The sequence below is a fragment of the Oncorhynchus gorbuscha genome, linkage group LG08, assembly GCF_021184085.1.
Source record: "Oncorhynchus gorbuscha isolate QuinsamMale2020 ecotype Even-year linkage group LG08, OgorEven_v1.0, whole genome shotgun sequence".
Classification (NCBI taxonomy): domain Eukaryota; kingdom Metazoa; phylum Chordata; class Actinopteri; order Salmoniformes; family Salmonidae; genus Oncorhynchus; species Oncorhynchus gorbuscha.
The window spans coordinates 78,202,079-78,229,578 of record NC_060180.1 but is presented as its reverse complement, the minus strand read 5'-3'; the positions used below and the strand labels follow the sequence as shown (position 1 = coordinate 78,229,578).

Here is a 27,500-nt window from a genome sequence, read left to right as displayed (position 1 = left end):
CTGTTTAATGCTGTGTTCATGTGCTGCTTAGAATTGTAGAACCTGGAACAGTCTGACTGGGAATTATGGAACTGGGAACAGTCTGACTGGGAATTATGGATCTGGGAACAGTCTGACTGGGAATTATGGATCTGGGAACAGTCTGACTGGGAATTATGGATCTGGGAACAGTCTGACTGGGAATTATGGATCTGGGAACAGTCTGACTGGGAATTATGGATCTGGGAACAGTCTGACTGGGAATTATGGATCTGGGAACAGTCTGACTGGGAATTATGGAACTGGGAACAGTCTGACTGGGAATTATGGAACTGGGAACAGTCTGACTGGGAGATGTTACAACTTAGAAGCTCATAACAAACTGTTTTAGACATCTGAAACTAGTTTCTGTTACGGGAGTTTTTCAGGAGTTTCCCGGTTGGATGGTCCTGATAATTCAGAGAGCACATGAACACAGTGTAACACAATCTCTTACACAGTCTGACACACAATCGTCTTCTGTCATTATCAGACATAAAAACACAACTAAAACACAGTGATTGTAAATTAGCGACGAAGTACGAATGGACATTCATAATGAGGGAGACTAAACTCTAAAGCATGTGGTCCCAGCCCTGACCCCTGCACTCAGGCCTGGGAGACCCTGCGGGACACGGTCTGGTAGAACACGCCACGCAGCAGAGATGGGTAGTCTGGGACGCGGAACAGGTGGCGCTGGGCGTAGGTGACGTCGTAACTCCTCCCCCTGCTGACCAGCGAGCGCAGGTTGGCCTCGCTCACCTGGTTGCCCACGGTGATAACGTACAGCTCCACTCCTGCCTCTGACACCAGCCGTACGCGCTTCTCCAGCATCGCCTCGGTAACGCCCTGCGACCTCCCGTCAGAGAACAGCACCAGCTTCCTCTTCCTGTTCCCGCCCCCTGATGTCTTGAATTGCTCCATGGCGAAGGCCATCGCCTTGGTAACGTCAGTACCGTCATTCTGGAAGGTGGCGGCATCGATCTTACGGGTCAGCAGGGTGAGGTTAGAGGTCAGCTCTGCCTCCATGCGGCGTTCACGACTGTACTGGCCCACGGCGACACGCACGGCAGCGCGGCCGGACCTCTCGGCAGACAGGAAGCGCTCAGCCAGACGCTTGACGAAGGTCTTGCTGGAGTCAAAGTTCCTCTGTCCCACACTGGCTGAACTGTCCATCATCAATACGATGTCTGTGTCCCCTGAGAAGGAGACTGGAGGACAGAAACAACAAGATAAACAACATGAAGACAATACCCTAAGACAACACGATGTCTGTGTCCCCTGAGAAGGAGACTGGAGGACAGAAACAACAAGATAAACAACATGAAGACAATACCCTAAGACAACACGATGTCTGTGTCCCCTGAGAAGGAGACTGGAGGACAGAAACAACAAGATAAACAACATGAAGACAATACCCTAAGACAACACGATGTCTGTGTCCCCTGAGAACGAGACTGGAGGAGACAGGACAAACAACAACATCCAAGAAGAAGAAGAATATACAGACAGACCCTGATCCTAACCCATGTACATGTTTGAAGACAATGAGACTGGAGAGATGAGGACGAGACTGGAGGAGAGACATGACAGGAGAAACAACAACATCCAAGAAGAGAGATGAGGACAGAGATGAACCACATGGTAAGAAGCAGTGGACTTACTGGGACATTTGTAGTTAGGACACTTCTTATCTGTGGAAGGAAATAGAGAAACACAAATGAATTAGAACATTTTCAAGTCAACGATTTACACCGAAGTAATGTTAGAGTCTGTATCAGAACCAAGGGGTTCACTTGTGTGTGTGTGTGTGTGTGTGTGTGTGTGTGTGTGCGTGCGTGCGTGCGTGCGTGCGTGCGCGCGTGCGTGTGTGTGTGCGCGCGTGTGTGTGCGTGTGTGTGTGTACCTTCACAGATGCGTGTGGTGAGGTTCTGTAAGAAGCTGTCATCCAGCAGTTCAGCGAAGTTCTCCAGTACGAAGGAGAAGCCTGGTTTAGGGTCACTCGTACAGACCACAGCACTGAGCTGTTCATGGTTGGGCTGACGGCCAGAGTAGTCCTTCACTCCCAGACCTCCCACCTGACAGAGAGAGGGGGGCAGGGTTAGTGTGTGTGTGTGTGCATGCCTAATGGATTGTGCGTTGCTGGTCGTACTGAAGCTGCCTCCATCCTTCGAGACAGATGGTGTGAAGCAGACGGGGAGGTTTCCTACAGAGTGGTGTTCCTCATCCTGATGCCCTTCCCACAGAGCGGTGTCCCTTCCCACAGAGCGGTGTCCCTTCCCACAGAGTGGTGTCCCTTCCTACAGAGTGGTGTCCCTTCCTACAGAGTGGTGTCCCTTCCCACAGAGTGGTGTCCCTTCCCACAGAGTGGTGTCCCTTCCCACAGAGTGGTGTCCCTTCCCACAGAGTGGTGTCCCTTCTTACAGAGTGGTGTCCCTTCCCACAGAGTGGTGTCCCTTCCCACAGAGTGGTGTCCCTTCCCACAGAGTGGTGTCCCTTCCTACAGAGTGGTGTCCCTTCCCACAGAGTGGTGTCCCTTACCTTGATGCCCTTCCCACAGAGTGGTGTCCCTCACCTTGATGCCCTTCCCACAGAGTTGTGTCCCTTACCTTGATGCCCTTCCCACAGAGTGGTGTCCCTTCCTACAGAGTGGTGTCCCTTCCCACAGAGTGGTGTCCCTTACCTTGATGCCCTTCCCACAGAGTGGTGTCCCTTCCCACAGAGTGGTGTCCCTCACCTTGATGCCCTTCCCACAGAGTGGTGTCCCTCACCTTGATGCCCTTCCTACAGAGTGGTGTCCCTCACCCTGATGCCCTTCCCACAGAGTGGTGTCCCTCACCTTGATGCCCTTCCCACAGAGTGGTGTCCCTTCCTACAGAGTGGTGTCCCTTCCCACAGAGTGGTGTCCCTCACCTTGATGCCCTTCCTACAGAGTGGTGTCCCTCACCCTGATGCCCTTCCTACAGAGTGGTGTCCCTCACCTTGATGCCCTTCCCACAGAGTGTGTTGAGCGGTGTTTTATCTCTGGTGATATCAGAGCGTCCGTCAGTGAGCACTAGGACCACGCGGTTCTCCTGCTGCAGACGGTCAATCATGTTGGTCAGAGAGAACTGCAGAGCCTCCCCTGTATAGGTGGCCTCAGCCAGCCAGCGCAGGTCCCGCACCGCCCTACACAGACAGACACACACACAGAGACAGACACACACACAGAGACACACACACACACACACACACACACACACACACACACACACACACACACACACACACACACACACACACACACACACACACACACACACACACACACACACACACACACACACACACACACACACACACACACACACACACACACACACACACACACACACAGACACACACAGACAGACACACACAGACAGACACAGACAGACACACACACAGACAGACAGACAGAGTGACACACACACACACACACACACACACACACACGTATGTTAAGTACTGAAGAGCCTCTGCTGTATAGTGGGTCCTGTACTGCCCTACACACAATGTACAGATGATTGTGTGTGTGTGTCGTGCGTGTACTTGTGTGTGTTTGTAAGTGTGTGTGTGTGTACTTACTGTTTAAGCTCAGTCAGTGTGTTAATGTTGGGGTCTCCCAGTCTGACAGCCTCCTGGGCTCCATCCCCACTGTACTGCACCACGCCTACCCTGGACTCATTAAAACCAAACTACACACACACACACACACACACACACACACACACACACACACACACACACACACACACACACACACACACACACACACACACACACACACACACACACACACACACACACACACACACACACACACACACACACACACACACACACAGGATGGGACGTTAAACGGGTGTCCTGACTCTCTGTGGATACTAAAGCTGGAACATATCGTAAGAGTAGGGTTGTTAATCCCGGTGGCTTGGATAAATTTCCAATCTGTCCCTCAAACCATCATGGTCATCAGGGTCAATATAACGTTAAAATAAGGGTTCATAAAAAAACATTAAAATAAGGGTTAAATAAAACATTAAAATAAGGGTTCATTAAAAAACATTAAAATAAGGGTTAATATAACGTTAAAATAAGGGTTAATACAAACATTAAAATAAGGGTTAATAAAAACATTAAAATAAGGATTATATAAAACATTAAAATAAGGGTCAATAAAACATTAAAATAAGGGTTAATAAAAATGAACACACAATTATTGTATTCATGAGTGTTCATGTATTTGTGATCTTTTAAATACTGTATTTGAGTCTTTTTTGATTGTAATGTAATTTGTTGATTCAAATGTCTGTGCGTGTGTTACTCACACGAACTTGCTGGTCCTTAATAAGGCGATCTATGACCGTGATGATGAAGTCTTTAGCTAGAGCGAAGTTAGTGGAGCCGATACTCTCAGAACTGTCCACGATGAAGGCCAGGTCCAGGGGCCCACACTTACACTCTACATCAGGACAGACAGACACATTAGACAGACAGACATTAGACAGACAGACAGACAGACACATTAGACAGACAGACACATTAGACAGACAGACACATTAGACAGACACACACATTAGACAGACAGACATTAGACAGACAGACAGACAGACACAGACAGACAGACATTAGACAGACACAGACAGACAGACATTAGACAGACACAGACAGACAGACATTAGACAGACAGACAGACAGACATTAGACAGACAGACAGACAGACAGACAGACAGACAGACAGACAGACAGACAGACAGACAGACAGACAGACAGACAGACAGACAGACAGACAGACAGACAGACAGACAGACAGACAGACAGACAGACAGGCAGGCAGGCAGGCAGGCAGGCAGGCAGGCAGGCAGGCAGGCAGGCAGGCAGACAGACAGACAGACAGACAGACAGACAGACAGACAGACAGACAGACAGGCAGACAGGCAGACAGGCAGACAGGTCGTATTAGTGAATAGAAAGCAGTGATAAACTCAGAAGCCTCAGAAGCCAATGGGAAGAAGGGATGGACTTACCACAGCACGCTGTAGAAAAACAACAACACAATGGAAGTCATTCTAGTGTGTGTGTGTGTGTGTGTGTGTGTGTGTGTGTGTGTGTGTGTGTGTGTGTGTGTGTGTGTGTGTGTGTGTGTGTGTGTGTGTGTGTGTGTGTGTGTGTGTGTGTGTGTGTGTGTGTGTTTGAGAGGGAGGGAGGAGAACTTACAGCAAAGCTTCATGATGATATCCAGAATCTCACAATCCTGTTGATAACAGTAATGTTATATAGATGTTATATAGATGTTATATAATCCTGATAATAACAGTAATGTTATATAGATGTTATATAGATGTTATATAATCCTGATAATAACAGTAATGTTATATAGATGTTATATAGATGTTATATAATCCTGATGATAACAGTAATGTTATATAGATGTTATATAATCCTGATGATAACAGTAATGTTATATAGATGTTATATAATCCTGATGATAACAGTAATGTTATATAGACGTTATATAGATTTATATAATCCTGATGATAACAGTAATGTTATATAGATGTTATATAGATGTTATATAATCCTGATGATAACAGTAATGTTATATAGATGTTATATAGCTGTTATATAATCCTGATGATAACAGTAACGTTATATAGATGTCCTCCTGTAACATGGACTCACATCAACTCCTGCAGGTCCGGGAGGCCCAACTGGTCCCTAGAGAGAGAGACAGAGAGACAGAGAGACAGAGAGACAGAGAGACAGAGAGACAGAGAGACAGACAGACAGACAGACAGACAGACAGACAGACAGACAGACAGACAGACAGACAGACAGACAGACAGACAGACAGACAGACAGACAAAGAGAGAGAAAGAGACAAAGAGAGAGAAAGAGACAAAGAGAGAGAAAGAGAGAAAGAGAGAGAGAAGAGGAGGGAGCAATGCATCACCTTATAGGGACATAACTAATGTCAGATCTTATTTAGTCGCAGGAGGGACATCATCCTACAGCAGGACGATTTGAATGAATATTGAATATTTAGAATACCCGACAGGAAGCGGTGTTTCTAGGCTCTACAATGCAGTAACGTACCTACATTGTACGTTAAACTGTTCCAGCACCCACCCCGTGGACCAACTAGCAATTTATACCATTTATGCCAGTCTAATGGTGGTCCCGACAGGGGGGGGGCACAAACACACTTAAATATAGGATGGTATCTGTGATTGGGTGTTGCATACGGCAGGCCTATCAAATGGACTGGAATTTACACGCCTCTTTCAAACCATGTTGCTAGGAGAGAAGAGGTAATGATGACGGTCAATGCTGTGTGCAAGACGGAGCCCTACTGTAATAGATGAATGGGGCTAGTTAGTGTAGAAGCCCTACTGTAGTAGATGAATGGGGCTAGTAGAGGAGCCCTACTGTAATATATTAATGGGGCTAGTTAGTGTAGAAGCCCTACTGTAGTAGATGAAAGGGGCTAGTAGAGGAGCCCTACTGTAATAGATGCATGGGGCTAGTGTAGGAGCCCTACTGTAATAGATGCATGGGGCTAGTGTAGGAGCCCTACTGTAATAGATGAATGGGGCGAGTTAGTGTAGAAGCCCTACTGTAGTAGATGAAAGGGGCTAGTAGAGGAGCCCTACTGCAATAGATGCATGGGGCTAGTATAGGAGCCCTACTGTAATAGATGAATGGGGCGAGTTAGTGTAGAAGCCCTACTGTAGTAGATGAAAGGGGCTAGTAGAGGAGCCCTACTGCAATAGATGCATGGGGCTAGTATAGGAGCCCTACTGTAATAGATGAAAGGGGCTGGTTAGTGTAGTGGCACTACTGTAGTAGATGAATGGGGCTAGTTAGTGTAGGAGCCCTACTGTAATAGATGAATGGGGCTAGTGTAGGAGCCCTACTGTAATAGATGAATGGGGCTAGTTAGTGTAGGAGCCCTACTGTAATAGATGAATGGGGCTAGTAGAGGAGCCCTACTGTAATAGATGAATGGGGCTAGTGTAGAAGCCCTACTGTAATAGATGAATGGGGCTAGTGTAGAAGCCCTACTGTAATAAATGAATGGGGCTAGTTAGTGTAGAAGCCCTACTGTAGTAGATGAAAGGGGCTAGTAGAGGAGCCCTACTGCAATAGATGCATGGGGCTAGTATAGGAGCCCTACTGTAATAGATGAAAGGGGCTGGTTAGTGTAGTGGCACTACTGTAGTAGATGAATGGGGCTAGTTAGTGTAGGAGCCCTACTGTAATAGATGAATGGGGCTAGTGTAGGAGCCCTACTGTAGTAGATGAAAGGGGCTGGTTAGTGTAGAAGCCCTACTGTAGTAGATGAAAGGGGCTGGTTAGTGTAGTGGCACTACTGTAATAGATGAATGGGGCTAGTATAGAAGCCCTACTGTAGTAGATGAAAGGGGCTAGTGTAGGAGCCCTACTGGAATAGATGAATGGGGCTAGTGTAGGAGCCCTACTGTAATAGATGAATGGGGCTAGTCTAGAAGCCCTACTGGAATAGATGAATGGGGCTAGTGTAGGAGCCCTACTGTAATAGATGAATGGGGCTAGTGTAGGAGCCCTACTGCAATAGATGAATGGGGCTAGTGTAGGAGCCCTACTGCAATAGATGAATGGGGCTAGTGTAGGAGCCCTACTGCAATAGATGAATGGGGCTAGTGTAGGAGCCCTACTGCAATAGATGAATGGGGCTAGTGTAGGAGCCCTACTGCAATAGATGAATGGGGCTAGTATAGGAGCCCTACTGCAATAGATGAATGGGGCTAGTGTAGGAGCCCTACTGCAATAGATGAATGGGGCTAGTGTAGGAGCCCTACTGCAATAGATGCATGGGGCTAGTGTAGGAGCCCTACTGCAATAGATGAATGGGGCTAGTGTAGGAGCCCTACTGCAATAGATGAATGGGGCTAGTGTAGGGGCCCTACTGCAATAGATGAATGGGGCTAGTGTAGGAGCCCTACTGCAATAGATGAATGGGGCTAGTGTAGGAGCCCTACTGCAATAGATGAATGGGGCTAGTGTAGGAGCCCTACTGCAATAGATGAATGGGGCTAGTGTAGGAGCCCTACTGCAATAGATGAATGGGGCTAGTGTAGGAGACCTACTGCAATAGATGAATGGGGCTAGTGTAGGAGCCCTACTGCAATAGATGAATGGGGCTAGTGTAGGAGCCCTACTGCAATAGATGAATGGGGCTAGTGTAGGAGCCCTACTGTAATAGATGCATGGGGCTAGTGTAGGAGCCCTACTGTAATAGATGCATGGGGCTAGTGTAGGAGCCCTACTGCAATAGATGAATGGGGCTAGTGTAGGAGCCCTACTGCAATAGATGAATGGGGCTAGTGTAGGAGCCCTACTGTAATAGATGCATGGGGCTAGTGTAGGAGCCCTACTGTAATAGATGCATGGGGCTAGTGTAGGAGCCCTACTGTAATAGATGAATGGGGCTAGTGTAGGAGCCCTACTGTAATAGATGAATGGGGCTAGTAGAGGAGCCCTACTGTAATATATGAATGGGGCTAGTTAGTGTAGGAGCCCTACTGTAATAGATTAATGGGGCTAGTAGAGGAGCCCTACTGTAATATATGAATTGGGCTAGTTAGTGTAGAAGCCCTACTGTAGTAGATGAAAGGGGCTAGTTAGTGTAGAAGCCCTACTGTAGTAGATGAAAGGGGCTAGTTAGTGTAGAAGCCCTACTGTAGTAGATGAAAGGGGCTAGTTAGTGTAGAAGCCCTACTGTAGTAGATGAAAGGGGCTAGTTAGTGTAGAAGCCCTACTGTAGTAGATGAAAGGGGCTAGTTAGTGTAGAAGCCCTACTGTAGTAGATGAAAGGGGCTAGTTAGTGTAGAAGCCCTACTGTAGTAGATGAAAGGGGCTAGTTAGTGTAGAAGCCCTACTGTAGTAGATGAAAGGGGCTAGTTAGTGTAGAAGCCCTACTGTAGTAGATGAAAGGGGCTAGTTAGTGTATTAGCCCTACTGTAATAGATGAATGGGGCTAGTTAGTTTAGAAGCCCTACTGTAATAGATGAATGGGGCTAGTTAGTTTAGAAGCCCTACTGTAATAGATGAATGGGTCTAGTTAGTTTAGAAGCCCTACTGTAATAGATGAATGGGGCTAGTTAGTTTAGAAGCCCTACTGTAGTAGATGAATGGGGCTAGTTAGTGAATGGGGCTAGAAGCCCTACTGTAGTAGATGAATGGGGCTAGTTAGTGTAGAAGCCCTACTGTAGTAGATGAATGGGGCTAGTTAGTGTAGAAGCCCTACTGTAGTAGATGAATGGGGCTAGTTAGTGTGCCCTACTGTAGTAGATGAATGGGGCTAGTTAGTGTAGAAGCCCTACTGTAGTAGATGAATGGGGCTAGTTAGTGTAGAAGCCCTACTGTAGTAGATGAAAGGGGCTAGTTAGTGTAGAAGCCCTACTGTAGTAGATGAAAAGTTAGGGAAGCCCTACTGTAGTAGATAGGGGCTAGTTAGTTTAGAAGCCCTACTGTAATAGATGAATGGGGCTAGTTAGGAAGCCCTACTGTAATAGATGAATGGGGCTAGTTAGTTTAGAAGCCCTACTGTAATAGATGAATGGGTCTAGTTAGTTTAGAAGCCCTACTGTAATAGATGAATGGGGCTAGTTAGTTTAGAAGCCCTACTGTAGTAGATGAATGGGGCTAGTTAGTGTAGAAGCCCTACTGTAATAGATGAATGGGGCTAGTTAGTGTAGAAGCCCTACTGTAGTAGATGAATGGGGCTAGTTAGTGTAGAAGCCCTACTGTAATAGATGAATGGGGCTAGTTAGTGTAGAAGCCCTACTGTAGTAGATGAATGGGGCTAGTTAGTGTAGAAGCCCTACTGTAATAGATGAATGGGGCTAGTTAGTGTAGAAGCCCTACTGTAATAGATGAATGGGGCTAGTTAGTGTAGAAGCCCTACTGTAATAGATGAATGGGGCTAGTATAGGAGCCCTACTGTAATAGATGAATGGGGCTAGTTAGTGTAGAAGCCCTACTGTAATAGATGAATGGGGCTAGTTAGTGTAGAAGCTCTACTGTAATAGATGAATGGGGCTAGTTAGTGTAGAAGCCCTACTGTAGTAGATGAAAGGGGCTAGTTAGTGTAGAAGCCCTACTGTAGTGGATGAATGGGGCTAGTGTAGGAGCCCTACTGCAATAGATGAATGTGGCTAGTGTAGGAGCCCTACTGCAATAGATGAATGGGGTAGTGTAGGAGCCCTACTGCAATAGATGAATGGGGCTAGTGTAGGAGCCCTACTGCAATAGATGAATGGGGCTAGTATAGGAGCCCTACTGCAATAGATGAATGGGGCTAGTGTAGGAGCCCTACTGCAATAGATGAATGGGGCTAGTGTAGGAGCCCTACTGCAATAGATGAATGGGGCTAGTGAAGGAGCCCTACTGCAATAGATGCATGGGGCTAGTGTAGGAGCCCTACTGCAATAGATGAATGGGGCTAGTGTAGGAGCCCTACTGCAATAGATGAATGGGGCTAGTGTAGGAGCCCTACTGCAATAGATGAATGGGGCTAGTGTAGGAGCCCTACTGCAATAGATGAATGGGGCTAGTGTAGGAGCCCTACTGCAATAGATGAATGGGGCTAGTGTAGGAGCCCTACTGCAATAGATGAATGGGGCTAGTGTAGGAGCCCTACTGCAATAGATGAATGGGGCTAGTGTAGGAGCCCTACTGCAATAGATGAATGGGGCTAGTGTAGGAGCCCTACTGCAATAGATGAATGGGGCTAGTGTAGGAGCCCTACTGCAATAGATGAATGGGGCTGGTGTAGGAGCCCTACTGTAATAGATGCATGGGGCTAGTGTAGGAGCCCTACTGTAATAGTTGCATGGGGCTAGTGTAGGAGCCCTACTGCAATAGATGAATGGGGCTAGTGTAGGAGCCCTACTGCAATAGATGAATGGGGCTAGTGTAGGAGCCCTACTGTAATAGATGAATGGGGCTAGTGTAGGAGCCCTACTGCAATAGATGAATGGGGCTAGTGTAGGAGCCCTACTGCAATAGATGAATGGGGCTAGTGTAGGAGCCCTACTGTAATAGATGAATGGGGCTAGTAGAGGAGCCCTACTGTAATATATGAATGGGGCTAGTTAGTGTAAGAGCCCTACTGTAATAGATTAATGGGGCTAGTAGAGGAGCCCTACTGTAATATATGAATTGGGCTAGTTAGTGTAGAAGCCCTACTGTAATAGATGAATGGGGCTTGTTAGTGTAGGAGCCCTACTGTAATAGATGAATGGGGCTTGTTAGAGTAGGAGCCCTACTGTAATAGATGAATGGGGCTAGTATAGGAGCCCTACTGTAATAGATGAATTGGGCTAGTTAGTGTAGGAGCCCTACTGTAATAGATTAATGGGGCTAGTAGAGGAGCCCTACTGTAATAGATGAATGGGGCTTGTTAGTGTAGGAGCCCTACTGTAATAGATGAATGGGGCTAGTTAGTGTATTAGCCCTACTGTAGTAGATGAAAGGGGCTAGTTAGTGTAGAAGCCCTACTGTAGTAGATGAAAGGGGCTAGTTAGTGTAGAAGCCCTACTGTAGTAGATGAAAGGGGCTAGTTAGTGTAGAAGCCCTACTGTAGTAGATGAAAGGGCTAGTTAGTGTAGAAGCCCTACTGTAGTAGATGAAAGGGGCTAGTTAGTGTAGAAGCCCTACTGTAGTAGATGAAAGGGGCTAGTTAGTGTAGAAGCCCTACTGTAGTAGATGAAAGGGGCTAGTTAGTGTAGAAGCCCTACTGTAGTAGATGAAAGGGGCTAGTTAGTGTAGAAGCCCTACTGTAATAGATGAATGGGGCTAGTTAGTGTATTAGCCCTACTGTAATAGATGAATGGGGCTAGTTAGTTTAGAAGCCCTACTGTAATAGATGAATGGGGCTAGTTAGTTTAGAAGCCCTACTGTAATAGATGAATGGGGCTAGTTAGTTTAGAAGCCCTACTGTAGTAGATGAATGGGGCTAGTTAGTGTAGAAGCCCTACTGTAATAGATGAATGGGGCTAGTTAGTGTAGAAGCCCTACTGTAGTAGATGAAAGGGGCTAGTTAGTGTAGAAGCCCTACTGTAGTAGATGAAAGGGGCTAGTTAGTGTAGAAGCCCTACTGTAGTAGATGAAAGGGGCTAGTTAGTGTATTAGCCCTACTGTAATAGATGAATGGGGCTAGTTAGTTTAGAAGCCCTACTGTAATAGATGAATGGGGCTAGTTAGTGTAGAAGCCCTACTGTAATAGATGAATGGGGCTAGTTAGTGTAGAAGCCCTACTGTAGTAGATGAATGGGGCTAGTTAGTGTAGAAGCCCTACTGTAGTAGATGAATGGGGCTAGTTAGTGTAGAAGCCCTACTGTAATAGATGAATGGGGCTAGTTAGTGTAGAAGCCCTACTGTAGTAGATGAATGGGGCTAGTTAGTGTAGAAGCCCTACTGTAATAGATGAATGGGGCTAGTTAGTGTAGAAGCCCTACTGTAATAGATGAATGGGGCTAGTTAGTGTAGAAGCCCTACTGTAATAGATCAATGGGGCTAGTATAGGAGCCCTACTGTAATAGATGAATGGGGCTAGTTAGTGTAGAAGCCCTACTGTAATAGATGAATGGGGCTAGTTAGTGTAGAAGCTCTACTGTAATAGATGAATGGGGCTAGTTAGTGTAGAAGCCCTACTGTAGTAGATGAAAGGGGCTAGTTAGTGTAGAAGCCCTACTGTAGTGGATGAAAGGGGCTAGTTAGTGTAGAAGCCCTACTGTAGTAGATGAATGGGGCTAGTGTAGGAGCCCTACTGCAATAGATGAATGGGGCTAGTGTAGGAGCCCTAGTGTAATAGATGAATGGGGCTAGTGTAGGAGCCCTACTGTAATAGATGAATGGGGCTAGTGTAGGAGCCCTACTGTAATAGATGCATGGGGCTAGTGTAGGAGCCCTACTGTAATAGATGAATGGGGCTAGTGTAGGAGCCCTACTGTAATAGATGAATGGGGCTAGTGTAGGAGCCCTACTGTAATAGATGAATGGGGCTAGTAGAGGAGCCCTACTGTAATATATGAATGGGGCTAGTTAGTGTAGGAGCCCTACTGTAATAGATTAATGGGGCTAGTAGAGGAGCCCTACTGTAATATATGAATTGGGCTAGTTAGTGTAGAAGCCCTACTGTAATAGATGAATGGGGCTTGTTAGTGTAGGAGCCCTACTGTAATAGATGAATGGGGCTTGTTAGAGTAGGAGCCCTACTGTAATAGATGAATGGGGCTAGTATAGGAGCCCTACTGTAATAGATGAATTGGGCTAGTTAGTGTAGGAGCCCTACTGTAATAGATTAATGGGGCTAGTAGAGGAGCCCTACTGTAATAGATGAATGGGGCTAGTTAGTGTAGGAGCCCTACTGTAATAGATGAATGGGGCTAGTTAGTGTATTAGCCCTACTGTAGTAGATGAAAGGGGCTAGTTAGTGTAGAAGCCCTACTGTAGTAGATGAAAGGGGCTAGTTAGTGTAGAAGCCCTACTGTAGTAGATGAAAGGGGCTAGTTAGTGTAGAAGCCCTACTGTAGTAGATGAAAGGGGCTAGTTAGTGTAGAAGCCCTACTGTAGTAGATGAAAGGGGCTAGTTAGTGTAGAAGCCCTACTGTAGTAGATGAAAGGGGCTAGTTAGTGTAGAAGCCCTACTGTAGTAGATGAAAGGGGCTAGTTAGTGTAGAAGCCCTACTGTAGTAGATGAAAGGGGCTAGTTAGTGTAGAAGCCCTACTGTAGTAGATGAAAGGGGCTAGTTAGTGTATTAGCCCTACTGTAATAGATGAATGGGGCTAGTTAGTTTAGAAGCCCTACTGTAATAGATGAATGGGGCTAGTTAGTTTAGAAGCCCTACTGTAATAGATGAATGGGTCTAGTTAGTTTAGAAGCCCTACTGTAATAGATGAATGGGGCTAGTTAGTTTAGAAGCCCTACTGTAGTAGATGAATGGGGCTAGTTAGTGTAGAAGCCCTACTGTAATAGATGAATGGGGCTAGTTAGTGTAGAAGCCCTACTGTAGTAGATGAAAGGGGCTAGTTAGTGTAGAAGCCCTACTGTAGTAGATGAAAGGGGCTAGTTAGTGTATTAGCCCTACTGTAGTAGATGAATGGGGCTAGTTAGTTTATTAGCCCTACTGTAATAGATGAATGGGGCTAGTTAGTTTAGAAGCCCTACTGTAATAGATGAATGGGGCTAGTTAGTTTAGAAGCCCTACTGTAATAGATGAATGGGGCTAGTTAGTGTAGAAGCCCTACTGTAGTAGATGAATGGGGCTAGTTAGTGTAGAAGCCCTACTGTAATAGATGAATGGGGCTAGTTAGTGTAGAAGCCCTACTGTAGTAGATGAATGGGGCTAGTTAGTGTAGAAGCCCTACTGTAGTAGATGAATGGGGCTAGTTAGTGTAGAAGCCCTACTGTAATAGATGAATGGGGCTAGTTAGTGTAGAAGCCCTACTGTAGTAGATGAATGGGGCTAGTTAGTGTAGAAGCCCTACTGTAATAGATGAATGGGGCTAGTTAGTGTAGAAGCCCTACTGTAATAGATGAATGGGGCTAGTTAGTGTAGAAGCCCTACTGTAATAGATCAATGGGGCTAGTATAGGAGCCCTACTGTAATAGATGAATGGGGCTAGTTAGTGTAGAAGCCCTACTGTAATAGATGAATGGGGCTAGTTAGTGTAGAAGCTCTACTGTAATAGATGAATGGGGCTAGTTAGTGTAGAAGCCCTACTGTAGTAGATGAAAGGGGCTAGTTAGTGTAGAAGCCCTACTGTAGTGGATGAAAGGGGAGTGAAAGGGGCCCTACTGTAGTAGATGTGTAGAAGCCCTACTGCAATAGATGAATGGGGCTAGTGTAGGAGCCCTAGTGTAATAGATGAATGGGGCTAGTGGAGCCCTACTGTAATAGATGAATGGGGCTACTGTAGGAGCCCTACTGTAATAGATGAATGGGGCTAGTGTAGGAGCCCTACTGTAATAGATGAATGGGGCTAGTGTAGGAGCCCTACTGTAATAGATGAATGTGGAGCTAGATGAGTGTAGGAGCCCTACTGTAATAGATGAATGGGGCTAGTGTAGGAGCCCTACTGTAATAGATGAATGGGGCTAGTGTAGGAGCCCTACTGTAATAGATGAATGGGGCTAGTGTAGGAGCCCTACTGTAATAGATGAATGGGGCTAGTGTAGGAGCCCTACTGTAATAGATGAATGGGGCTAGTTAGTGTAGGAGCCCTACTGTAATAGATGAATGGGGCTAGTGTAGGAGCCCTACTGTAATAGATGAATGGGGCTAGTTAGTGTAGGAGCCCTACTGTAATAGATGAATGGGGCTAGTGTAGGAGCCCTACTGTAATAGATGAATGGGGCTAGTGTAGGAGCCCTACTGTAATAGATGAATGGGGCTAGTATAGGAGCCCTACTGTAATAGATGCATGGGGCTAGTATAGGAGCCCTACTGTAATAGATGAATGGGGCTAGTAGAGGAGCCCTACTGTAATAGATGAATGGGGCTAGTAGAGGAGCCCTACTGTAATAGATGAATGGGGCTAGTGTAGGAGCCCTACTGTAATAGATGAATGGGGCTAGTATAGGAGCCCTACTGTAATAGATGAATTGGGCTAGTTAGTGTAGGAGCCCTACTGTAATAGATTAATGGGGCTAGTAGAGGAGCCCTACTGTAATAGATGAATGGGGCTTGTTAGTGTAGGAGCTCTACTGTAATAGATGAAAGGGGCTACTTAGTGTCGTGGCCCTACTGTAATAGATGAATGGGGCTAGTTAGTGTATTAGCCCTACTGTAGTAGATGAAAGGGGCTAGTTAGTGTAGAAGCCCTACTGTAGTATATCAAAGGGGCTAGTTAGTGTAGAAGCCCTACTGTAGTAGATGAAAGGGGCTAGTTAGTGTAGAAGCCCTACTGTAGTAGATGAAAGGGGCTAGTTAGTGTAGAAGCCCTACTGTAGTAGATGAAAGGGGCTAGTTAGTGTAGAAGCCCTACTGTAGTAGATGAAAGGGGCTAGTTAGTGTAGAAGCCCTACTGTAGTAGATGAAAGGGGCTAGTTAGTGTAGAAGCCCTACTGTAGTAGATGAAAGGGGCTAGTTAGTGTAGAAGCCCTACTGTAGTAGATGAAAGGGGCTAGTTAGTGTATTAGCCCTACTGTAATAGATGAATGGGGCTAGTTAGTTTAGAAGCCCTACTGTAATAGATGAATGGGGCTAGTTAGTTTAGAAGCCCTACTGTAATAGATGAATGGGGCTAGTTAGTTTAGAAGCCCTACTGTAATAGATGAATGGGGCTAGTTAGTTCAGAAGCCCTACTGTAGTAGATGAATGGGGCTAGTTAGTGTAGAAGCCCTACTGTAATAGATGAATGGGGCTAGTTAGTGTAGAAGCCCTACTGTAGTAGATGAATGGGGCTAGTTAGTGTAGAAGCCCTACTGTAGTAGATGAATGGGGCTAGTTAGTGTAGAAGCCCTACTGTAATAGATGAATGGGGCTAGTTAGTGTAGAAGCCCTACTGTAGTAGATGAATGGGGCTAGTTAGTGTAGAAGCCCTACTGTAATAGATGAATGGGGCTAGTTAGTGTAGAAGCCCTACTGTAATAGATGAATTGGGCTAGTTAGTGTAGAAGCCCTACTGTAATAGATTGGAGGGGTCTCCTGACCCCTCCTGTCTCAGCCTCCAGTATTTATGCTGCAGTAGTTTATGTGTCGGGGGGCTAGGGTCAGTTTGTTTATCTGGAGTACTTCTCCTGTCCTATTCGGTGTCCTGTGTAAATCTAAGTGTGCGTTCTCTAATTCTCTCCTTCTCTCTTTCTTTCTCTCTCTCGGAGGACCTGAGCCCTAGAACCATGCCCCAGGACTACCTGACATGATGACTCCTTGCTGTCCCCAGTCCACCTGGCCATGCTGCTGCTCCAGTTTCAACTGTTCTGCCTTACTATTATTCAACCATGCTGGTCATTTATGAACATTTGAACATCTTGGCCACGTTCTTTATAATCTCCACCTGGCACAGCCAGAAGAGGACTGGCCACCCCACATATGCTCTCTCTAATTCTCTCTTTCTTTCTCTCTCTCGGAGGACCTGAGCCCTAGGACCGTGCCCCAGGACTACCTGACATGATGGCTCCTTGCTGTCCCCAGTCCATCTGACTGTGCTGCTGCTCCAGTTTCAACTGTTCTGCCTTATTATTATTTGACCATGCTGGTCATTTATGAACATTTGAACATCTTGGTCATGTTCTGTTATAATCTCTACCCGGCACAGCCAGAAGAGGACTGGCCACCCCACATAGCCCGGTTCCTCTCTAGGTTTCTTCCTAGGTTTTGGCCTTTCTAGGGAGTTTTTCCTAGCCACCGTGCTTTTACACCTGCATTGTTTGCTGTTTGGGGTTTTAGGCTGGGTTTCTGTACAGCACTTTGAGATATCAGCTGATGTACGAAGGGCTATATAAATAAATTTGATTTGATTTGATTTGATAATAGATGAATGGGGCTAGTATAGGAGCCCTACTGTAATAGATGAATGGGGCTAGTTAGTGTAGAAGCCCTACTGTAATAGATGAATGGGGCTAGTTAGTGTAGAAGCCCTACTGTAATAGATGAATGGGGCTAGTTAGTGTAGAAGCCCTACTGTAGTAGATGAAAGGGGCTAGTTAGTGTAGAAGCCCTACTGTAGTGGATGAAAGGGGCTAGTTAGTGTAGAAGCCCTACTGTAGTAGATGAAAGGGGCTAGTTAGTGTAGTGGCACTACTGTAATAACATAACAGATGTTCTTTGAAAAGCACAGCTTCCAACGGGCAGAACGACAGATGAAAACATTTAAGAAAACATCAACAACAGGGTCATTCAATAGTTCTACGTCTCTCTGCTTCAGTATCTTTCAATAGTTCTACGTCTCTCTGCTTCAGGGTCTTTCAATAGTTCCTGGTCTCTCTGCTTCAGGGTCTTTCAATAGTTCTACGTCTCTCTACTTCAGGGTCATTCAATAGTTCTACGTCTCTCTGCTTCAGTATCTTTCAATAGTTCTACGTCTCTCTGCTTCAGGGTCTTTCAATAGTTCCTGGTCTCTCTGCTTCAGGGTCTTTCAATAGTTCTACGTCTCTCTGCTTCAGGGTCTTTCAATAGTTCTACGTCTCTCTGCTTCAGGGTCTTTCAATAGTTCCTGGTCTCTCTGCTTCAGGGTCTTTCAATAGTTCTACGCCTCTCTCTGCTTCAGGGTCTTTCAATAGTTCTACGTCTCTCTGCTTCAGGGTCTTTCGTCTCTCTCTGCTTCAGGGTCTTTCAATAGTTCTACGTCTCTCTGCTTCAGGGTCTTTCAATAGTTCTACGTCTCTCTGCTTCAGGGTCTTTCAATAGTTCTACGTCTCTCTGCTTCAGGGTATTTCAATAGTTCTACGTCCATCTGCTTCAACAACAGGGTCTTTCAATAGTTCTACGTCTCTCTCTGCTTCAGGGTCTTTCAATAGTTCCTGGTCTCTCTGCTTCAGGTTCTTTCAATAGTTCTACGTCTCTCTGCTTCAACAACAGGGTCTTTCAATAGTTCTACGTCTCTCTACTTCAGGGTCATTCAATAGTTCTACGTCTCTCTCTGCTTCAGGGTCTTTCAATAGTTCCTGGTCTCTCTGCTTCAGGGTCTTTCAATAGTTCTACGTCTCTCTACTTCAGGGTCATTCAATAGTTCTACGTCTCTCTGCTTCAGGGTCTTTCAATAGTTCTACGTCTCTCTCTGCTTCAGGGTCTTTCAATAGTTCCTGGTCTCTCTGCTTCAGGGTCTTTCAATAGTTCTACGTCTCTCTGCTTCAGGGTTTTTCAATAGTTTTACATCTCTTTTCCTCCTTCCATTTCCCTCACTCCCATCTGTTTCAAGCAGAGAATATTCCATTTACGAGCATTTTTTCTTGACGAAGAGGATACAACCACGCACACAGCAGTTAATTGTAGGCTGAGTGTAGCACACTTCCCACAAACACATAACTCAAACTGTTTATCCTATAAATATGCAGCCTAGCCACTAGCCAGGGAAAAACAGAGGGGGAGAGACTGCAACCCCTCTCTCTCACACCATCTCTCCGTCTCTCTTTAAATAATAATAAGTTGAATTTATAACAAAGAAAAAATCTCCAAGTGCTACATTGAGAGCATTTCTCTGTCTCTCTGTCTCTCTCTCTCTGTTTCTCTGTCTCTCTGTCTCTCTGTCTCTCTGTCTCTGTTTCTCTCTTGTCTATCTGTCTCCATGTCTCTCTGTCTCTGTTTCTCTCTCTCTGTTTCTCTGTCTCTCTGTCTCTCTGTCTCTGTTTCGCTCTTGTCTGTCTGTCTCTCTGTCTCTCTCTCTCTCTGTCTCTGTTTCTCTCTGTCTCTCTGTCTCTGTCTCTCTCTCTCTCTGTCTCTCTGTCTCTCTGTCTCTGTTTCTCTCTTGTCTATCTGTCTCTCTGTCTCTCTGTCTCTGTCTCTGTCTCGCTGTCTCACTGTCTGTTTGTGTCTCTCCATCCATCCATCTATAGAAGAGGGTGGGCCAGCCCTAGGAGCCTGCTTCCTGTCTGGGTTTCTTCCAATAGGTTCCTTCCATCTCGACAGTTTCTCCTAGTCACTGCGCTTCTGCCGCTGCATTGCTTGCTCTATGGGGTTCAAGGCTGGGAATCTGTAAAGCTCTATGGGGTTCAAGGCTGGGAATCTGTAAAGCTCTATGTGGTTCAAGGCTGGGAATCTGTAAAGCTCTATGTGGTTCAAGGCTGGGAATATGTAAAGCTCCATGGGGTTCAAGGCTGGGAATCTGTAAAGCTCTATGTGGTTCAAGGCTGGGAATCTGTAAAGCTCTATGGGGTTCAAGGCTGGGAATATGTAAAGCTCTATGGGGTTCAAGGCTGGGAATCTGTAAAGCTCTATGTGGTTCAAGGCTGGGAATCTGTAAAGCTCTATGTGGTTCAAGGCTGGGAATCTGTAAAGCTCCATGGGGTTCAAGGCTGGGAATCTGTAAAGCTCTATGTGGTTCAAGGCTGGGAATCTGTAAAGCTCCATGGGGTTCAAGGCTGGGAATCTGTAAAGCTCTATGTGGTTCAAGGCTGGTAATCTGTAAAGCTCTATGGGGTTCAAGGCTGGGAATCTGTAAAGCTCTATGGGGTTCAAGGGTGGGAATCTGTAAAGCTCTATGGGGTTCAAGGCTGGGAATCTGTAAAGCTCTATGGGGTTCAAGGCTGGGAATCTGTAAAGCTCTATGGGGTTCAAGGGTGGGAATCTGTAAAGCTCTATGGGGTTCAAGGCTGGGAATCTGTAAAGCTCTATGGGGTTGAAGGCTGGGGATCTGTAAAGCTCTATGTGACAACTGCTGATGTAAAAAGGGCTTTATAAAATACATGTGATTGATCTCTCTGTCTTACCGGGTTTCCTTCAGGTCCTCGGTGACCTTTGGCTCCTTTGTTCCCTGGGAGTCCTGGGGAGTCGTTCTGCAGAGGAGAGACAGGTAGAGACTTAGTAACACACAATACAGGGAGTGAAACTTTGACAAAGTGTCGGGAGAGAGGGTGAGACAGACAACTGATGAGTAACCAATATTATTATCTCTAGGGTCAAAGTTAACTCAAAACAGGTGGACTATACTGTCTACTGCCTGTCTACTGTCTACTGTATACTGTCTACTGCCTGACTAGTGACTATTGTCTACTGCCTGACTAGTGACTACTGTCTACTGCCTGACTAGTGATTACTGTCTACTGCCTGACTAGTGACTAGTGACTACTGTCTACTGCCTGACTAGTGACTACTGTCTACTGTCTACTGCCTGACTAGTGACTACTGTCTACTGTCTACTGCCTGACTATTGTCTACTGCCTGACTACTGTCTACTGTCTACTGCCTGACTACTGTCTACTGTCTACTGCCTGACTAGTGACTACTGGCTGCTGCCTGACTAGTGACTACTGTCTACTGCCTGACTACTGTCTACTGTCTACTGCCTGACTAGTGACTACTGTCTGCTGCCTGACTAGTGACTACTGTCTACTGCCTGACTAGTGACTAGTGCCTGCTGCCTGACTAGTGACTACTGTCTGCTGCCTGACTAGTGACTACTGTCTACTGCCTGACTACTGTCTACTGTCTACTGCCTGACTAGTGACTACTGTCTACTGCCTGACTACTGTCTACTGTCTACTGCCTGACTAGTGACTACTGTCTGCTGCCTGACTAGTGACTACTGTCTGCTGCCTGACTAGTGACTACTGCCTGACACATGACTGGGACTATAACACACCACTGGGACTATAACACACCACTGGGACTATAACACATCACTGGGACTATAACACACCACTGGGACTATAACACATCACTGGGACTGGGACTATAACACATCACTGGGACTATAACATATCACTGGGACTATAACACATCACTGGGACTATAACACATCACAACATCACTGGGACTATAACACATCACTGGGACTGGGACTATAACACACCACTGGGACTATAACACACCACTGGGACTGGGACTATAACACATCACTGGGACTATAACACATTACTGGGACTGGGACTATAACACATCACTGGGACTATAACACACCACTGGGACTGGGACTATAACACACCACTGGGACTATAACACACCACTGGGACTGGGACTATAACACACCACTGGGACTATAACACATCACTGGGACTATAACACATCACTGGGACTATAACACATCACTGGGACTATAACACATCACTGGGACTATAACACATCACTGGGACTGGGACTATAACACATCACTGGGACTATAACACATTACTGGGACTATAACACATTACTGGGACTGGGACTATAACACATCACTGGGACTATAACACATTACTGGGACTGGGACTATAACACATCACTGGGACTATAACACATTACTGGGACTGGGACTATAACACATTACTGGGACTATAACACATTACTGGGACTGGGACTATAACACACCACTGGGACTATAACACATCACTGGGACTATAACACATCACTGGGACTATAACACACCACTGGGACTATACACACCACTGGGACTATACACACCACTGGGACTATAACACATCACTGGGACTATAACACATCACTGGGACTGGGACTATAACACATCACTGGGACTATAACACATCACTGGGACTATAACACACCACTGGGACTATAACACATCACTGGGACTATAACACATCACTGGGACTATAACACACCACTGGGACTATAACACATCACTGGGACTGGGACTATAACACATCACTGGGACTATAACACATCACTGGGACTATAACACATCACTGGGACTATAACACACCACTGGGACTATAACACATCACTGGGACTATAACACATCACTGGGACTATAACACATCTCTGGGACTATAACACATCACTGGGACTATAACATATCACTGGGACTGGGACTATAACACATCACTGGGACTGGGACTATAACACACCACTGGGACTATAACACATTACTGGGACTATAACACATCACTGGGACTATAACACACCACTGGGACTGGGACTATAACACATCACTGGGACTATAACACATTACTGGGACTATAACACATCACTGGGACTATAACACACCACTGGGACTGGGACTATAACACATCACTGGGACTATAACACATCACTGGGACTGGGACTATAACACACCACTGGGACTATACACACCACTGGGACTATAACACATTACTGGGACTATAACACATCACTGGGACTGGGACTATAACACATCACTGGGACTATAACACATTACTGGGACTATAACACATTACTGGGACTGGGACTATAACACATCACTGGGACTATAACACATTACTGGGACTGGGACTATAACACATCACTGGGACTATAACACATTACTGGGACTATAACACATCACTGGGACTGGGACTATAACACATCACTGGGACTATAACACATTACTGGGACTATAACACATTACTGGGACTGGGACTATAACACATCACTGGGACTATAACACATTACTGGGACTGGGACTATAACACATCACTGGGACTATAACACATTACTGGGACTGGGACTATAACACATTACTGGGACTATAACACATTACTGGGACTGGGACTATAACACACCACTGGGACTATAACACACCACTGGGACTGGGACTATAACACATCACTGGGACTATAACACATCACTGGGACTATAACACATCACTGGGACTATAACACATCACTGGGACTGGGACTATAACACACCACTGGGACTATAACACATTACTGGGACTATAACACATTACTGGGACTATAACACATCACTGGGACTATAACACATCACTGGGACTGGGACTATAACACATCACTGGGACTATAACACATCACTGGGACTATAACACATCACTGGGACTATAACACATTACTGGGACTATAACACATCACTGGGACTGGGACTATAACACATTACTGGGACTATAACACATCACTGGGACTATAACACATCACTGGGACTATAACACATCACTGGGACTATAACACATTACTGGGACTATAACACATCCCTGGGACTAGGACTATAACACATCACTGGGACTATAACACATCACTGGGACTATAACACATCACTGGGACTATAACACATTACTGGGACTATAACACATCACTGGGACTATAACACATCACTGGGACTATAACACATCACTGGGACTGGGACTATAACACATTACTGGGACTATAACACATCACTGGGACTATAACACATCCCTGGGACTAGGACTATAACACATCACTGGGACTATAACACATCACTGGGACTATAACACATCACTGGGACTATAACATATCACTGGGACTGGGACTATAACACACCACTGGGACTATAACACATCACTGGGACTATAACACATCACTGGGACTATAACACACCACTGGGACTATAACACATCACTGGGACTGGGACTATAATACACCACTGGGACTATAACACATCACTGGGACTATAACACATCACTGGGACTATAACACACCACTGGGACTATAACACACCACTGGGACTATAACACATCACTGGGACTATAACACATCACTGGGACTGGGACTATAACACACCACTGGGACTATGACACATCACTGGGCCTATAACACATTACTGGGACTATAACACATCACTGGGACTATAACACATCACTGGGACTATAACACATCACTGGGACTATAACACATCACTGGGACTATAACATATCACTGGGACTGGGACTATAACACACCACTGGGACTATAACACACCACTGGGACTGGGACTATAACACATCACTGGGACTATAACACATCACTGGGACTATAACACACCACTGGGACTATAACACACCACTGGGACTGGGACTATAACACACCACTGGGACTATAACACATCACTGGGACTATAACACATCACTGGGACTATAACACACCACTGGGATTATAACACATCACTGGGACTATAACACATCACTGGGACTATAACACATCACTGGGACTGGGACTATAACACATCACTGGGACTATAACACATCACTGGGACTGGGACTATAACACATTACAGGGACTATAACACATCACTGGGACTATAACACATCACTGGGACTATAACACATCACTGGGACTATAACACATCACTGGGACTATAACACATTACTGGGACTATAACACATCACTGGGACTGGGACTATAACACATTACTGGGACAATAACACATCACTGGGACTATAACACATCACTGGGACTATAACACATCACTGGGACTATAACACATTACTGGGACTATAACACATTACTGGGACTATAACACATCACTGGGACTATAACACATCACTGGGACTATAACACATCACTGGGACTATAACACATTACTGGGACTATAACACATTACTGGGACTATAACACATCACTGGGACTATAACACATCACTGGGACTATAACACATCACTGGGACTATAACACATTACTGGGACTATAACACATCACTGGGACTATAACACATCACTGGGACTATAACACATCACTGGGACTATAACACACCACTGGGACTATACACACCACTGGGACTATAACACATTACTGGGACTATAACACATCACTGGGACTGGGACTATAACACACCACTGGGACTATAACACACCACTGGGACTGGGACTATAACACATTACTGGGACTATAACACATCACTGGGACTATAACACATTACTGGGACTATAACACACCACTGGGACTATAACACATTACTGGGACTATAACACATCACTGTGACTATAACACATCACTGGGACTATAACACATCACTGGGACTATAACACATCACTGGGACTGGGACTATAACACATCACTGGGGTTCAACAAGAGAAATGAGCTTCCCACATACTCTCCCCTCATTTCCTGGTATCCATGACAATGACACATACACAGCTGCAGCAGCTCACAGCTTTTAATACACACACACACACACATACACACACACACACTGCGTCCAGAACGTAAAGTGTTACCAGCTGCAAGACTGAAAGATAGAGGGAGAGAAAAGAGAGGGAGAGACTGGGGAGGGAGAGACTGGAGAGGGAGAGAAAAGGGAGGGAGAGACTGGAGAGGGAGAGACTGGGGAGGGAGAGACTGGGGAGGGAGAGACTGGGGAGGGAGAGAAAAGGGAGGGAGAGACTGGGGAGGGATAGACTGGGGAGGGAGAGACTGGAGAGGGAGAGACTGGGGAGGGAGAGAAAAGGGAGGGAGAGACTGAGGAGGGAGAGAAAAGGGAGGGAGAGACTGGGGAGAGAGAGACTGGAGAGGGAGAGACTGGGGAGAGAGAGACTGGGGAGGGAGAGAAAAGGGAGGGAGAGACTGAGAAGGGAGAGAAAAGGGAGGGAGAGACTGAGAAGGGAGAGAAAAGGAGGGGGAGAAGAAGGAGAGGGAGAAGGAGGGAGAGACTGGGGAGGGAAAGAGAAGGAGGGGGAGAAGAAGGAGAGGGAGAAGGAGGGAGAGACTGGGGAGGGAAAGAGAAGGAGGGGGAGAAGAAGGAGAGGGAGAAGGAGGGAGAGACTGGGGAGGGAAAGAGAAGGAGGGGAGAAGAAGGAGAGGGAGAAGGAGGAGACAGATAGAGAGGGATAGAGAGACAGATAGTGAGGGATAGAGAGACAGATAGAGAGGGCTAGAGAGACAGATAGAGAGGGCTAGAGAGACAGATAGAGAGGGCTAGAGAGACAGATAGAGAGGGCTAGAGAGAGAGCTAGAGAGGGATAGAGAGACAGATAGAGAGGGATAGAGAGAGACAGATAGAGAGACACATAGAGAGGGATAGAGAGACAGATAGAGAGGGATAGAGAGACAGATAGAGAGGGATAGAGAGACTGATAGAGAGGGATAGAGAGAGAGCTAGAGAGGGATAGAGAGACAGATAGAGAGGGATAGAGAGAGACAGATAGAGAGACACATAGAGAGGGATAGAGAGACAGATAGAGAGAGACAGATAGAGAGACACAGAGAGGGATAGAGAGACAGATAGAGAGGGATAGAGAGAGAGATAGAGAGGGATAGAGAGACAGATAGAGAGGGATAGAGAGACAGATAGAGAGGGATAGAGAGACAGATAGAGAGGGATAGAGAGAGACATATAGAGAGACACAGAGAGGGATAGAGAGACAGATAGAGAGGGATAGAAAGAGAGATAGAGAGGGATAGAGAGAGACAGATAGAGAGACACAGAGAGGGATAGAGAGACAGATAGAGAGGGATAGAGAGACAGATAGAGACGGTGTGACTCACGTCCAGATAGAGGGCTAGAGAGACAGATAGAGAGGGATAGAGAGACAGATATAGAGGGCTAGAGAGACAGATAGAGAGGGATAGAGAGACAGATAGAGAGGGATAGAGAGACAGATAGAGAGACACAGAGAGGGATAGAGAGACAGATAGAGAGGGCTAGAGAGAGAGATAGAGAGGGATAGAGAGACAGATAGAGAGGGATAGAGAGAGACAGATAGAGAGACACAGAGAGGGATAGAGAGACAGATAGAGAGGGATAGAGAGACAGATAGAGACGGTGTGACTCACGTCCAGATAGAGGGCTAGAGAGACAGATAGAGAGGGATAGAGAGACAGATATAGAGGGCTAGAGAGACAGATAGAGAGGGATAGAGAGACAGATAGAGAGGGCTAGAGAGAGAGATAGAGAGGGATAGAGAGACAGATAGAGAGGGATAGAGAGACAGATAGAGAGGGATAGAGAGACAGATAGAGAGGGATAGAGAGACAGAGAGGGATTGAGAGACAGATAGAGAGGGATAGAGAGACAGATAGAGAGGGATTGAGAGACAGATAGAGAGGGATAGAGAGACAGATAGAGAGGGATAGAGAGAGACAGATAGAGAGACACATAGAGAGGGATAGAGAGACAGATAGAGAGGGATAGAGAGACAGATAGAGAGGGATAGAG

At 46.0% G+C, this 27,500-nt stretch overlaps 1 protein-coding gene across 2 annotated transcripts in view; it reads right to left on the bottom strand.

Annotated features, from left to right (window-relative positions):
- col6a1 (collagen, type VI, alpha 1) overlaps positions 1-27,500 on the bottom strand; it is a 66,775-nt gene that overhangs the window by 634 nt on the left and 38,641 nt on the right. Inside the window, exons 24-33 of one of the 2 annotated variants that reach the window (XM_046360622.1) lie at positions 20,456-20,521; positions 5,722-5,757; positions 5,257-5,293; positions 5,067-5,075; positions 4,368-4,501; positions 3,625-3,734; positions 3,000-3,186; positions 1,925-2,096; positions 1,683-1,712; positions 1-1,229 (exon numbers count right to left, since the gene is read on the bottom strand). The exon at positions 1-1,229 is cut by the window's left edge and continues 634 nt beyond it. In XM_046360622.1, coding sequence (XP_046216578.1) covers positions 628-1,229; positions 1,683-1,712; positions 1,925-2,096; positions 3,000-3,186; positions 3,625-3,734; positions 4,368-4,501; positions 5,067-5,075; positions 5,257-5,293; positions 5,722-5,757; positions 20,456-20,521 — 1,383 coding nt within the window. In that variant the 3' untranslated portion in view covers positions 1-627. Of the gene's footprint in view, positions 1,230-1,340; positions 1,394-1,682; positions 1,713-1,924; positions 2,097-2,999; positions 3,187-3,624; positions 3,735-4,367; positions 4,502-5,066; positions 5,076-5,256; positions 5,294-5,721; positions 5,758-20,455; positions 20,522-27,500 lie in introns of those variants that run through there. The other variant, XM_046360623.1, reaches the window with a different exon arrangement.